Genomic DNA, 15,472 nt, shown 5'->3' on the forward strand with positions numbered 1-15,472 from the left:
AACACATTCACCATTATTTATTTTCTAAAATTTTATACTATTAGTTACCGACTTTTGACAAAGCAAAGCTACGTGCTAGAGATCAAAAACAACACTGAGTAAATGAACATGAACATTCTTTCCATTAGCACTACTGTTTTTCAGCTTCAGAGAAAGCAATCTAGCTACCAGGCAAGTTTAATAATAACGTCCCAAATTAGGTAGGCTAAACAAACTACAACAAAATCTAAATGTGTTTCATCAAAGTCTCCTCAAAGCACACTGGCTTTTTCTAAAGCACTCCCATGACTACTAACATGAATGCCGAAGTGTGATTTAATCTCAGCCTTTACAGACCTAGTGGGAGCTCCAGCCAGTTCACTAGCCTTGTGCTGATTGCACTTTCTTCGTCCTGTCCCTTAACTGCTGCCAAGTGGAAACTTCAAGTTCCAGTTCCTAGCTCAGCACTAATGACAGTATCTAAGCCACCATAAGTAAGTGCTATTGAACTGGCTCTGATGACACAAACAATATTTTAGAACACCTTCAAAAACAAAGAGGACCGCAGAAAATCCATTAAATTAACCCATAGATGTATATATACATCTAAACAACTGATTAAAAAAAAAAAAAAAACATTTTCAGGCAGTATCCATTCTTGGTCTAGTCTAGCATAGACTGCAGTCAATACCTTGAAGCAAATTTAATGCAATTTCTACGTCAAAAGAGATGTGTATCTGGTTATGTTGCAATTACAAACATTTCCTCAGTGCTCTCTGAAATAACATACCTGGATCATTCAGGAGCATTATCAGGTCAAAAGCTGTGTATCCATTTTTCGCACGAAGATTGACGTCAGCTCCTTGATTTAACAAATACTTTACAACTTCTTTGTTTCTTTAAGGGAGACAAAAAATGCTTATGTTAAAGAGAGAGAGTACCTCAGTACTCCATTTCCATCCTTTTGTATCATTGCTCCTTAATTAACAATCATAGTTTTACCTCTGCAATAGTTAACTAAATCTAAAATGTGTCCACAATTTATTCAAGAGCTCCCATGATTCCTTTGTCAGTCACTGTTTACTCACTATAAATCACAATAATTGGCATGCAAATAGCCTAAAAAGAACATAATTTGAATAGTCAGATTCTTCATCTGACCCTTTGGAAATGATCACAGTATCTGTTGCCAGTTTCCCTTTGAAAGGCCATTACTGCCTAGGGCAAAAAGCAAGTGGGAATTCAAAGGTCACTCCAGAAGTCATCATACAACATCGCTAATACTTAAACATAGCTTCATATTCAGAAGAGATAAAAAAAATCCTTTTAATAAAACCCCAACTGACTGAAGATAATTTATGAACTCCAAACAGTAAATCACTTAATTAGAGACACAAATTTCCTTGAGGTATCTAAAATGCAAAAGCAAATCAGCAGTAAACGATAATACAAACACCTCCTAATAAAAGCTCATAAAAGCAAATTGCATAAAAGGAACTCATCATCCCATTCCCATTAACCCCACTCCTTTCTCATTTACCTGAATAAATCAGCAGGACTAGCCTTGCAAATTAAAAACAATACAAAATAAGCAATGACAACAAAGCTGTGGAAAATATTTTTAATATAAAATTCCTCTTACACTGAGACTAACCCTGTACAAAAACAAACTCTGACACATGTAAGCCATACTGAAGAACAATGTGCTTAAGTAGCAATAGTTGACTGCCAGCTCTAACTCTGAAGCTGACAAAAAGATCTCAAACAGATCTCAGAAGTAATGCTCTGAAGCAATCTTCAATCTGAATATACTCCAGATAAAGTCAACCTAAAATGAAGAATGAATGTTCTCTCTCTTCTAACAAAAACTCAGCTTTATCCCCACTGTATTTCCTCTGAACAAGTCCCATTACTTCCTCTTATCCTTAAAAATGTGTCCCAACCTTCTTTCCAGTCCTGTACCTTCAGGGCACACAGAGTGACTCAATCCTCTATTGCCCCTGGCTCACAAAGACCTCGCTTGCTCCTCCCTTCTAACCAGAGGCTGCCCCCACTACTGCTGCTCCTAAGAAGGGGTAAGCTGAGATTCTTTTGAGTATAAGGATTTCCAGTCCTTGTTATCACAGACAAGAGCAGCGTCTGAATACAGACAGGAGTGTCATGTATTTTGATATTGCCAACTTTATGACAGAGATTACATGTGAAATTCAATTTATAAAATAGCTTTTGACTACAAAAAAAAAAGTCATTTCTCCAGTGGACACACTCCGTAAAAGTTAAATGAAAACTTCTGAAGAGGGGAATTCTAAGAATGGTTTTAAGACTGGCAAACATGGCACACAGAAAGGTGATTACACTGAATTTCATAACTCTGCATAGGCTTACAGCCCTGATCTGGGGTGATGCTGTCTTACAAAAGGACTAAAAGACATCAAAGACTGGAAGTCAAAATCTGCACCAAAGCTCCTAGTGCCTGCCTGGCGCATGAAGATTCCAGCGCTTACAGAACAAGACTCGTGTTTCCATATATGCCACTCATTTTTAAAATCCAAACTTGTTTGGGTCTGTTCTGAAAAGCTGAGGGCATACTATGTGTTTTAGAAGATTAAGGCCAAAAGCCTCTACAATTCTTGTAAGAGCTGTTTCCAGAGTCAATATCAGAAAGATCTTTTCTATCTGGATGTAAGAAGAATGAAACCTCTTTTCTGTTAGACTCAATGAGCATACAACTTACCCATGGTATGTGGCCTGCATTAGTGCTGTCCAGCCATGAACATTATCCTGTTTGTCAATCTCAGCATTTTTCTCAACAAGGAGCTGGACAAGGGGCAGCTGCCCAGTTACAGACGCAATCATTAACGGAGATGCACCATCAACAGTGGTAATATTGACCTGGCTTAGGTCTTCATCAACTATTTCTTTAACCAGCTGAAAGTTGCCTGCAAAACAGGGATATAAAAAAAAATCTACATCAGGAACACAGAACTGCTTAGCCACTGAATTAATATGTACTTTGATTTGCTGACAGTGGTCTATGTTAAGTGGAATTAAAACAGAAGAAATAAGCTATGTACCATTTCAATGTATAGTTGAAATGTATAATGTATGTTTTATAGTTCCTTAAAACATTTTGCATATTAGACAATAAAGCAGTGTCAATAACAACAGACTTATAGGTCTGTCAGTACTACAGAACTGCAATTCTACAGCTTCAAACATTAAAGATAAGCATTTGTACTGATCTCTGTTTCTTCATTTCATCAACACATTTTCACTGGCTACAGGAAGCTGTGATATAAGCTGGAGGCACTGTTTTCCCTCATAGTTTTACATACCTGCACACTTATAGCACAATTCTATTACGAGAATACTTCTCTCAAATAACGACTAAGCCATAAAGGCTGTATAAACTGCAGTGTATCTCATGTGAAGACATGGGCAGGGAACTTTTCCATAAAATTGTCTGAAAATGAGGTACAAGGAAAAGCAACAATGCTGGGACACCGCTGAGATGACTGCTTTGTCATTCATCAGGACTAAAGATCCCTATTGCATTTTCTTGGACAGAAATCACAGAAAAGTCACAATTCTAGAACCAAGGAAGGTGGGCACAAAGGCACTCTGAAGGTGACAGAGGTCATTCTTGCCCCAAGAAGGTAGAAAAACGCCCTAGGTTATATCGACCCATAACTCCTCCTACAAAGGTTGTTCACTGTTACTGAAAACCACGACTGATACAATCCACAGCCTCCCAGGGAATTAGTCTATACCGGTGTTCAAACTTCTTATATTCAGAATGTTTTTCATTGTTGTTGTTGTTTTGTTTTTTAAATTCTACTTCTGATATTTAATTTCCAATGCAAAACCTCCCTACTCCTTCCTCAAGAGTAAGGCATCATTCCTGTCATCTTTTTTAAAAAGTAAACCTAACATTCAAGTTTCCAGATGAAAGAGGCTGGCAGTCACCGAGTTCTTGTCTAGACTACAAAAAAGCAGTGCAAAATATGCCACCAAACACATTTTAGCTAGGTTGCGTTTCTTTTTTCTTTTCCTAAATCTTACTAAAGGTAGGAACAAGCACTTTTTAAAAAAGTCTTGAGGTAGTCAAGGTCCATCAGGGTAATCCTAAGCAGAGGGCTTAAATTTGCCCAGCTCCCTTACTTTTTTGATGTCACATGGCAGACAAAAGCACGGAAGAAGGAAAAACGATGAGTATGTACCACTGCAGGAACAGCGGCAAAAAGAAGCAGACTGTCAACTGCCGTGCAAATGCAAAAATTCTCATGCTTAAAAAGAAAAATAAATAATAATAATAAAAAAACTTCAAATTGTAAACTGCTTTATGGCATGGACTACCTTCAACCCACTCACTGGTGTCAGCGTTTTCCTTGGAAAGACAGAATTCCAGATAAACACTGCAGGCACTTGAATAAATGCACTGAAACTAGCATCCACCCCCACTCATCATCTAATTTCTTGGAAGGGGAAAGAAAAGCACAGACCTCATTTTCCATGTCCCAATTTAGTAAAAGACACCAAGTGGCTTTTTAAACACAGAACTGCATCACAAACTGTGTTAAACAGAAACCCTGGAACATACAGAGACTCCAGAATTGACTTTGAACTCTGCCCTGGATACTTCTTAACCTAGCAAAGTCTTCTTAAACAATGCTGCCATCCACAGTTGTGTATTCTAGAGGGAAAAAAAAAAAGCAGCACACTGACCAATATTCATCTGACTCCCCAAAACTCCTTCCTATCCAGCTTTCATGTTTTTAAATCTCAAACTAAAAGTCACACAGGTATGAGAAGGATGGCTGAACTTCCTAAAACGTAGCTGACATGAGGCTTTCCAGAATAAGTTTTGTCAGCTTATGTGTGAAGAATTGACATGTATGGCTGAACTCCCACTACTGCTACCTATCATCTCTTTCTTCCTCACAATTATGTCTGCCTATTTCCAGTTCTGTTAGCCCCAAAAGCCATAAAGTTTCTGAGATGGTGACTTACAATGCTTAGTTAAAAAGCAACTGTTTAACTGCAGTACCAAACCCTGGATTAGATCTCGATGCTAGGGCCAGACTTGACCATATGAAAATACAACTCTGAATTTTCAATAGGAACGAATGCAGTAAGAATAAAACTTAGAAGATAACTGTTGATTTAAAGGTGTGTTGCTGAAATCCATTTGGACAGATGTTGAGAAACAGTGGCATTTTCCTTCACAAAATCATCCACGTACAAAAAAAAAAGACACAAAAATCCATCAAAAGGGTACTAACTCAGAGTTCTCCTTCAGGTTGCAGCTCCCCACTGAAAGCAAGAAGATAAATCTCATCAGAGCATTCATGATTATGTTACAGGTAGGAGCAGGTACATGGACAAAAAAGCTAGAATGAGAGGTAGTCGTGCTGAACCCTGGTGTTCGCTTATTCTACATACACACATCACAGTCCAGAGGGGTACAGCCACCTTTCCATGGATCAAATTTTCTTTGCCAGAGACACTGAAAGCACAGCTTTGTTACACAGCACAGTATTACTACAGCCACAAGGCTGTATTACCAGCAGCTCCTCGCTGCCTGGGATGTCTTGGCCCCAAGTAAGGGAAGGCTGACTGGGGAAAGACCCTCATGAGACTCTCATAGGTCTCATGGGACACCTCTCATGAGTTCATAGGATGTAAGATTTAACCTCACATGAGAATGACTTCTTTCCTTATTTGAAATGATATTAAATAGATCCATCAAGTCCTTTGCTTTGACTGTTTTCTTTTTTTTTTTTTTCTGTCCATGTAGCTAGGACCGCTGATGGTGGGCTATAGGTGCTATCGTACAGTTCAGAACATACTTACATGGCAAAACACCAACTATGAAAGCAGGAATCAGATAAAGTTCAAAGACTGAACCTCTCTAAGCTGTCAAAGAGATCGCCAACGGGGTAGAGTTTCTGATCTCTGACATTATCAGCAACCTCAGCAGAAAGCGAATAGTCTTGTTTCCCAAGCCAGTGCCATCAGATGGCAATACTCAGGCCAAACCCATAATTTCAGCACCTTTTCCTATGCTAGAAGATCCAGGAAAATAGGTAACCAGAAAGCAGTTAGCCATTCAGCAGGAGTGCAACCCGTCACTGCTTGGATCAAATTTACATCAACAGGATGGCACTGGCCACAAAACAGATTTATCAATTGTGTGCTCTTGAAAAGTCGCTCCTACTCATGAAAGAACGTGCAGGATTTGAGACAATTGTCCTTTTCCTGAAGCAACTTTAAACAGCAATGAAAATGTTCATACGGAGTAGAGACCAGTGTATTTTTGCCAGTTTTATTTTCATACTTCAAGATTACCAGGAAGGAAAAAAAAATCACGTTAAAGGTAGCATGGTCTTGGAAACTACTAAACCACACCATTGTGGCATGGAGGGCACGACAAGGAGCTCATAAAGACTTTTCCATATCGGAATGTAAAAAAAAATAAATACAGAAATAAATGTATCTTTAAAATGAAAAAGAAAGAAAAAAGTAGTTGCATGTTAAAACAGAACACAACTCAGTTTCCCATGTTAGCAAACAAGCGTACTCTGTAGTTGCAAGAACCAGACATGATGGAAAAATCCTGTCAGTACTTACCCAGTTTCAAAGCATGGAAGATGTCAGGTTGACTCTTTTCTGTATCTGAAAAACATAAATATTTCTGTTAAGAGTTATTTAAAAGGCAAAAAAAAAAAAGTCTAGTAAAATTTTATAGAAAAATATACAATATATAGAAAAATATATACATAAATATACTATAAAAGATGTTTGCACAGGCATTTATTAAGAATGAAGACAGCACAGAAGTTTATTCCCTTTGGGAACAACGACTCACCTGTATGGCTCTCTGTGCAGAGATAAGGCTACACACTGTAACATACCAGTACTGCCTCTGCCTTTCAACTTCCATTCTGTATCAGGAAATTTTATTTGGAAACATCTGCGTCCTGCCTGGAAGACTTAAATATCAATGAAAGAACCACACACAGTTCTGTGGTCTGGTGTAATTCTCCGTACAACAGCAAACACTCAAATAACACAGGACTATTTGGGAAAGGGATTCAAAAGGAGTTTTGTAAGATGCTCCCTTTTTACTTCCTCTTGAATACTGACAAGCTAATTTTTAAAGGTCACAAAAATAATAGTGATGATTCAAAGACACATTTTTTTTTGTGCATTAATAGAGATCCTTCATCTCCCAGATGGTCATCATCTTAAATAGAACTGTAATTATTACAACTGTAAGACTTTGAGTGAAGGATTTTTCATTCTACGTGCCTTCCCAGTGCTTTGAAACGGTTGGCACTATGTACAATGAGGAAAAAATAGTGACATATTTTGCACCTTCCACTCAAGCCAGAAAAATATACCCTCCTCTGTCTTCCAAAGCATTACTGCCACTACAGAGCCAATGGGGTGAGCAGATTTGTAGGAAAACAAGTGACATTGAGAGGTCTCATGGGTCTGATTCTGTCATTTTTTGGTAAAACAGAAAAGGTTCATGTTCATGGCTTGACTTCAAAGGAAGTCATTTAGAAATGCTGAACAAAAAACAGTTGCTGAAAAGCCCCCCAAAACATGAAAAACTCCTATTTTAAGACTAGGAACTAGAGCTGTGGGTCCTATGTTTTCTCCTAATTAAGATACTGCTCTTATATAAGGAACTACGTATGAACTCACTGTTGGAAAACAGATCTCAAAAGACTAATTGAGGAAAGGACGGGACTCTGCACTTGGCATGTGCAAAGCCTGGAGGAGACACTGCCTCAGGGAGCAGGAGACCACGAGGACGTGCCAGAAGACACAGGCAACACCCAGGCTGTCAGGGGCAGTTCTGATTTTGTTCCTGAAAACAGCCCATAGTACAGAGATGCTTTCATTTAGGATGCGACTCACCTTATCTATATAGGGTCACGGTTAATGGTCAGAAGACAATTTCCTCTTCTGCCACCTTCCACAGGAGAGAAAGGATCTGATTTTGTTTGTTTGTTTTCCCCAGGATATACTAATTCCAGTGCTAGAGGAGGCTAAAGCCATGGCCAAATAGTGATGCAGAAATTTATGCGGAATCTCAACATTTTTAACCTCCTCTCCATCCCAGTTAGTTACTACCTTACTGCTGATGGAAACTCGCCCTCAGCAGAGGTGGCAGGAACACTCACCTGCTTTAATGCAGGTCTGCTCCTCTAGTTTAAACAGACTTCTTCAGTACTTTACGTTGGACGATTATAGAAGACTTTCCAGCAGCATCAGGCCAACTCTGCATGCACAGAACTTACATGCAAATGCACAGGCAAGATATAAAGCACTGCACTAGCAAATCCCCCTAATGTCTGATTCTGCCTACTGTAAGCAACTGAGGTTTCTGTTAGAGGCTGATCATGAGCGAATGTCTTCAGTCAGACAGTTCTGCCTGGTAGCTTGGCTGCATGAAAGCCTTTGCTCCAACTTAACCTATGAGTCAATATTTGGGTGAGTTCAAACTTTCTCTAGGGCAGAAGGAAATGTCAGATTTCTGTTCTGAGTCTTAGAGTACAAGGGAAGCTTGACCTGCAGGAATAACACCCAATTTAAATAAAAATTAACAAGCTTTAAATAGGAGACTGGGATTGTGGGTATGGCTACGCTACAGTGTAACAGAAAAGTAATTAGCTATGATTTGCATAAGCCTCTTTGGGTATCACACGCGGCAGAGAGCTTAGAGCGGACTAACATACCCTGCAGGCTTTTTGCCACCATGGCTGAATGGGTGGTAGCACCTGGGAAAGCTTCGTTTTAGGGCCAGTCCTACCCTTACAGTTCATAGTGAAAACTCTTGAGCTGGAAAACCAGATGCCTGCCTCACTGCTTTTCCAAAGCCTCTAGTTAAATCTCACCCAGCATCAGTCTGCATCATGAAGCACAAAAACCTCGAAGAGTCCCCACTCAGCCACATACAGAATAAGGCCTCTGTCTCTGAAATGACTTCCTGATGTTCAGATGTCCAACACAATGTCCAGACCAAACTGCCTGAGTTCATGAACAGATTTAATACATTTCTGTAGTAAAGAAACAAATTTCTGGAGAAGAAAAAGGAAACAAAACCACAACAAAACTAGCATAAGCCAATCATAACATTATTCTATAGAACCTGACAGCAAGAAAAGCTAAGTTAATTTGGAAGGAAATTAGAGAGATATAACAATAAGTACAATTACCAAAAAAATCATTAGTATTTGAAATGAACAGGTGACGACAGATAGGCTTTAACCTTTATCTTCAATAAAAATGAAAATCCTACAAGCGTGCATACAGAAAGCTGTCAATGGAATACAAATTTTCTTCGTAATTCAAAAATAAAATAACTAGTAACAACACACAACATACTACTCTGTCCTTCTGGTTGATTATGTGGCACTGGACATATCATTTGAGGCTTGATAAAATTGTAGTCAAAGTTCACTCCCATCTTCCGAAACCTTTGGATCATCAGCACAAGGTACTATATCTCTACAAAAATCTGGATTTCTTACATCCTTAAAACTCTCCTGGCTAAAGCTACACAACCACACATTTATTAACTGCACAGTCATAGACTGTTTATCTCTTCCCTTATCTCATTCAATGCACATAATGCATGCATGACAGTGCAGAATTAAAACCACCATATAAGCAGCATTTCTGAAATTCATTTTACTTGAGATTTGCATCAAAATGGTGTACTTCTGATCTAATTTTGTACGTAAATTAGCATAGTGAGTGTGCACGCTTGTGCATATGTGAACATGCACATCGATGCTTGAGTGGAAAAGGCTGCTTATAAATTTTATGAAGTTCTGAAATTAAGTATTCCCCTCTCCTTCAAGGATCAGAAAAGTAGAGCACATGATAACTTATTATTCATCCACATTAATACTTCATTTTCTTATACTACACAGTCTACTATCAAAGGGCTCTGAGAAGGTTTCACACCCTCTGAGAGCTTAAGGCCAGAAGAAACCATCAGATTAACCTAATCTGGTTTTCTGCATATCACAGACGTTGTACATGGCACATAGCAAAGACAATCTGATGATAAGTTTTAGAAAATCATTCAACCTTGATTGCAACTGTCAGGGTTTCTACACCTCTTCTAAGTCATTCCAGGTCTAAACTTCACTGCAACGCATGCTGTCTTATTTCCCATTCAAATTCTTCTGACTTTGAACTTGCAGTTTTTTCCTTTGGCTGCTGTACAAAAAGACCCTCAAGTACTGGATGTCCTGTCCTTAATGTGGAAGCTTTATTAATCACTTCTCTTAACCACCTCATGAAACTAGGCAGATGGAACATTTTTAGTCTCTCACTACAAGGTAGGTTTTCAAGATTGTCTCTTTCAAAAGTTTTCTCCAAGTCTGTGATATCCTTTCTTTAATATCCTATTCTCTTCACTAGTGTCTCTTCTTCAGGCCCCTACCAAGTAGGCCTTTTTTAATTTTCTTCCTAAATGAGTGCCTATATCATGTGTTTTAAAGGTTAAAAAACCCAACACATTGAAAACATTAAAACATTTTTAAACATTTTAAACATTTTTTACTGCAGAACAGGAATTCTGATGTGTTAACTTAGAGGACATCTGCTGAAGCTGAGCATTCCTGCCTTATAACCAAGATAGGTATACCTGCTCCAACATTTTCAGCCTAGTTACAAATCTTAAAGAATGTGGTGTATATACAACGTAACACCTTCCGCTTCCAAATACACAATCAAAACTCCAAGAAGTCAATACAAAAAACTAATGCTCCATACCTGCCTGGGGTCTAATCGTTGTGAGAGATTCCAGGTAGTCCTTCATGTCTTTATGTTTGCAGCCAACAGAGATTTCAAAAGGTGTTTTATGTAGTACATTCAGGTGATCGGGATTGGCACCCTTCTCCATGAGCTGCTGTGCCAAGCTCACCTTTCCACTAACAGCTGCCAGCATTAAAGGACTCCAGCCCATAGTCTTCACAGTGTAATTGCAATCAGCTCCCCAGTCTAGTAACAGATGTACCACTGCCTCATGTCCATGTTGAGCAGCTGCCATTAGTGGAGTGATATCAGGGAGGTCGTCTCTGCTGTTGTTAAGCACATTTGTGCTAAAATGGTCGTAATTGTCTACAAAAGCTCCAGATTCCAGCAACAATTTCACCATGCTGACGTGGCCGCCTCTTGAGGCCATCGTGAGGACGTTGGCTCCCAACTTATTCTGTGCGTTGAGATCGGCACCATTTTCCAGCAAGATGTGAGCCACGCTTAGATGCCCAAACCTTGACAGGAAGAAAGAAGAAAGGGAAAAAAGAGAATTAACACCTTGGATGGCAGAGGCTTCTGACACTCTGAAAACAGTCATACTCCAAACACAGAAAAATTGTTACCAGTTCAGCGTTATTGACTAATAGAAAAGACTGAGATACTTACTATATGAGATGATGCCCACGTCACTGAACATGACCACGGTCACCTTACTAGAGGACTGTACCTTCCTAAATTGTTTCACATGCACCAGTGACCATATCCATATAAAAGGCATTTGCACCACCTCTTGCTTTGCAGTTGGGAAAAAAAAATCAACTTCCAAAACAGAAGCTGGCTTAATGAAGACAGGCAACTGTGATGTGCTCATGAAGCTCAAAAAAATATAGTGATTGGCCACTGCTGTCAAAAAGGAAGCTGAACTTATCTCAGCACCAGGGGGACCAGATGAGCTCTCCACATGCAGAATGCCTCAGGGAACCTGAACTCTGACACTGGTTTCACCAGCAGCACTGCTCTGACACAAGTTGACTAAGAGGCTCTGGTAATTTGTCGGTAAGCAAAAGACAATCATGCAAGCCACGTGTGGTGGTTTTACTCGGCTGGGCACCACCACAACAGCTCTCTCACTCCCCCTCCTGCGGGGGCTCTCCATGGGCCGCAGCCTCCTCCAGGCCACATCCACCTGCTCCACCGGGGGCTCCTCCACCCACGGGGGGGCTGCAGCGTGGAGATCTGCTCCATGGGGGACCCATGGGCTGCAGGGGGACAGCCTGCTCCACCGGGGGCCTCTCCCTGCACAGCCCGCAGGGGAACTGCTGCTGCCTCCTGCTGCACTCACCTGGGGGGCTGCAGGGCTGCTTCTCACTCCTCTCTCCCTGCTGCTGTGGTGTGGCAGTTTTTCCCCCTTTCTTAAATCTGCCTTCCCAGAGGCCCAACCAGTGTTTCTCACTGTCTTGGCTCTGGTCAGCAACAGGTCCCTTTTGGAGCTGGCTCTGATCTGACATGGGGCAGCTGCTGGGCTCTGCTCACAGAGGCCACCATTGCAGCCCCCCACTACCATACCTCATACCTACACCATACCTCCAACCAGCTTGTTCACAGTGAGAAAACAGAAACCCTTTACCCCTCCTCAGTTGAGGAGCAATCCCACACTTCAATAAACACTACATTTACAAGATGCGTACTTTTGCACCGCTTGTTGTAGCTGTCATAAGTTACTATATGCTTGTGCAGTATTTAACACAACCAAGCTTTGCTCCTGAAAGCTGCTTTTGCACTCTGAAACAGAACAAACGGTACTTGAGGAAATCCCCAAGAACACTACTAACCACTAACAGAGACACGAGACACAAACTCCCTAGCTTCTTTCCAGCAAACATGAAGTTACAGAAGAAAGTTTCCAGGGACTGTCAAGTTGTGAGGAGTCTGCCCTCGTAGCCTTCACTGTGCCACTTCAGTAGATCCTGCAATCTCTGCAGATGTGATTACTCTTATACATATACGCTATCTCACCAATTTCAACAGGACTAAACACAGCCAGAAAATTCAACACGTACGTAGTTTGAAACCTATGCTTGCACAGTCATACTTTCTTTTCAGTTATCCATTAAAAAAATAAAAAAAAGTTCTCCCACTTTAAGCTTTCTCTCCAGGCTTCAATATTTATCATACCTTGCAAATAGTAGCAAGTCATTTCTTTAAAACAATTAGAAGACCATGGTGATTTAGTTTATTGCTTTTAGAGAACGAGAGTAAGGTTTTCATTAAGGAAAACAAATCTAAGAATGTTTTTAGGGCTTTTTTTTTTTTTTTAACCTTTGTAAAATAACAGAACTGCTGAACCTTGTCTTCCTTGTTCTTACTGGAAAACCAGCTGTGTGACTCATTCTTTGGGAACTTACTGTGGGCTTTAATTGAAAAGAGAATGTTGACTTTCAAACAGACTTTTTTTTCTTCCAAGTATTTTAATGTGTTATGAAAGAAAAAGAAAAAATCTCCTCTCAATTAAGCACTGATTTAATCAAAGTAGAGCACTGCCCCCCAACCTTGCAAAGCGTGTAAACCCAGCGGGTATTTGTATACATCGAGATAAGCACAAACCCCAGCGTTAGCAATACTGGAACCATCCGCAGCTCTGCGGTGAGTGACACGAGAGTGGCACGATACTGAAAACAACCCAGCTCTGCCACTAATACACAAAATAATGACTCTGCACATCCTCCAGCGAGCCCTTTGGGAAAGCAAGGAAGAGGCGAGCAAAACGAATTGTTGATACTTCGTTCAATCCGTTTTAAACCGGAGGTGATTTTCCAATAGGTCGGGCTAAGAGAAGAAGGGCAGAGACCGGGCAGGGGTTTTGCACGGATCTTCCTATACAGAAGGGAGGATGAGCATGCAGCGTTTTGGGGTTCGGGTGAGCCCTCGGCGCTTTGGGGCACCCCTGGCAGTACCAAGGGGTGCCCAGCTCCAATACCTGGATGCCTGGGGTGGATGCCTGTACACACCAGCCCCCGACAGCCCCTCCTGCCCCCCGGGGAGGGCAGCAGGTGGGTGCCCGGCCCCTCGGGTGGGGGTGAAGCGTGCGCCCCTACCTGGCCGCCTGCATCAGCGGGCTCCAGCCGTAGTGGTTCCTGCTCTGCACCGAGGCCCCCTTCCGCAGCAGGAACCGCACCAGCTGCTCGTGGCCGCCCGCCGCGGCGAACTGCAGCCCGGTGTTGCCGGCCTCGTCGGTGCAATCCACGGGGACGGCGGCGGCGGCGGCTGCCGAGACCGGGACCGGGACCGCGACCGGCACCGGGGTGGCGACGACCCCTGCAGCCGCCGCCGCCTCCCCGCGGGGCTCCGCCGGCTCCTCGCTGCCGCAGGCGGAGGCGGCCGCCGGCTCGGCGCTGCCGCCGGGCAGCCCCAGCAGGCGCCGGGCGGTCTCGCAGTCGCCCTGCTCGCAGGCACGGAGGAAGAGCTGCACCTGGGGGGGGACCCCGCACTCCCCCATCGGCGGTGGCAGCGGAGGCGACGGCACCGAGCCCCGGCCGGCCCGGCCGCCCCCGGCCCTCGGCGGCCGTTGTGAAGGCGGCGGGGAGGAGGGGAGGAGGCCGGCGGGAGGAGGGCCTGCGCCGGCCCCTCACGGCGGCGGCGCTGCCGCCGGCCCCCGCGCCATCTTCGCGCTGCTGCCACACAAAGAGGCGGCCCCGGCCATCGCGGCTGCCCGCAGGGCGCTGGGGATGGCAGCGGCGCTTTCCTGCCTCCTCCTGCCCTCCCTCACAGGCTCCTTCGATACAGTTGGGCGATACAGAGCCCAGTCGTTGCCCGACAAATCTCTCCTTGCACCCCAGTAGCGCCCAGCAGCTGGTCTCTGAGCATAAAACTACGATTTTTGTTTCTAAGTCTCACTACCTTCAGCCTCCTAGGTGGCCTGCCACCCTTTCCAGCTTACATTGATTTACAACAGCTAAACTGAGAAAAAAAACAAAGCTCTTCCACCAGGTTGGTCTCTATTAAAGCTCATCACTCCAAGGGCAGAACACAGCACTTGTTATAATGGTGGAGGTTTGGGGAAGAGAGAATTAGGAGATGCGACGGGGCCAGGTGTCACTAAAATGAAGCCATCCACTGGTTTTAGTCAGGGGCACCCATACTTTCCATGTCACATGGCTTTCGTCCTCTGATCCACTGGTAAATCCAGATCACAGGACCATCACAGCAAAGGGCCTAACAAGCTGCACTTCAAGAAAGACTCCAGCAAAAAAGTACTGACTGTGTAAGGCCACTTATATCCATCCATTGAGAGAGTACTGCTCACAGCAGGGAAAAAATGACTTACACCTTTGCAAATTTATCCTCACAAAAACAATAGGACAAATTCCTGGACAGGGTAAATAGTGATGCTTTCTCCATTATAGAAATCACACGTTAAATACTGTAAAGCATGTAAACATTTAACATGGGTATTTTTGTTAAAAACAAACCCATAAACACAAAGATGTTTATGCTGCCCATCAGCAGAAGCAAGATACGTGGCTAGGCAAACTGCTGGTCTAGCCAATAAAACCACTCTCAACACTACAGAAGTGTGAGGAACTCACCGTGGCAAATAAAACTGGATGGTATAATTAATTTCATGCAAGATTTCAGAGCTTGAAAGAATGGAATGACAAGAGTGATTAATGCAATACATTATTCAGGATTCAAGAAAACTGGGTCATAC

General features: G+C 42.5%; 1 protein-coding gene across 3 annotated transcripts in view; it reads right to left on the bottom strand.

Moving 5' to 3' along the window:
• Window positions 1-14,479, bottom strand: part of ANKS6 (ankyrin repeat and sterile alpha motif domain containing 6) — a 44,085-nt gene extending 29,606 nt beyond the window's left edge. The window contains exons 1-5 of one of the 3 annotated variants that reach the window (XM_068671233.1): window positions 13,860-14,472; window positions 10,780-11,279; window positions 6,610-6,654; window positions 2,714-2,918; window positions 770-876 (exon numbers count right to left, since the gene is read on the bottom strand). In XM_068671233.1, the coding sequence (XP_068527334.1) occupies window positions 770-876; window positions 2,714-2,918; window positions 6,610-6,654; window positions 10,780-11,279; window positions 13,860-14,260 (1,258 nt within the window). In that variant the 5' untranslated portion in view covers window positions 14,261-14,472. Of the gene's footprint in view, window positions 1-769; window positions 877-2,713; window positions 2,919-6,609; window positions 6,655-10,779; window positions 11,280-13,859 lie in introns of all 3 variants that reach the window. The other 2 variants (XM_068671234.1, XM_068671232.1) reach the window with 2 other exon arrangements.
• Between the last annotated feature and the right edge of the window lie 993 nt (window positions 14,480-15,472).

The sequence above is a fragment of the Anas acuta genome, chromosome 2, assembly GCF_963932015.1.
Source record: "Anas acuta chromosome 2, bAnaAcu1.1, whole genome shotgun sequence".
NCBI lineage: Eukaryota > Metazoa > Chordata > Aves > Anseriformes > Anatidae > Anas > Anas acuta.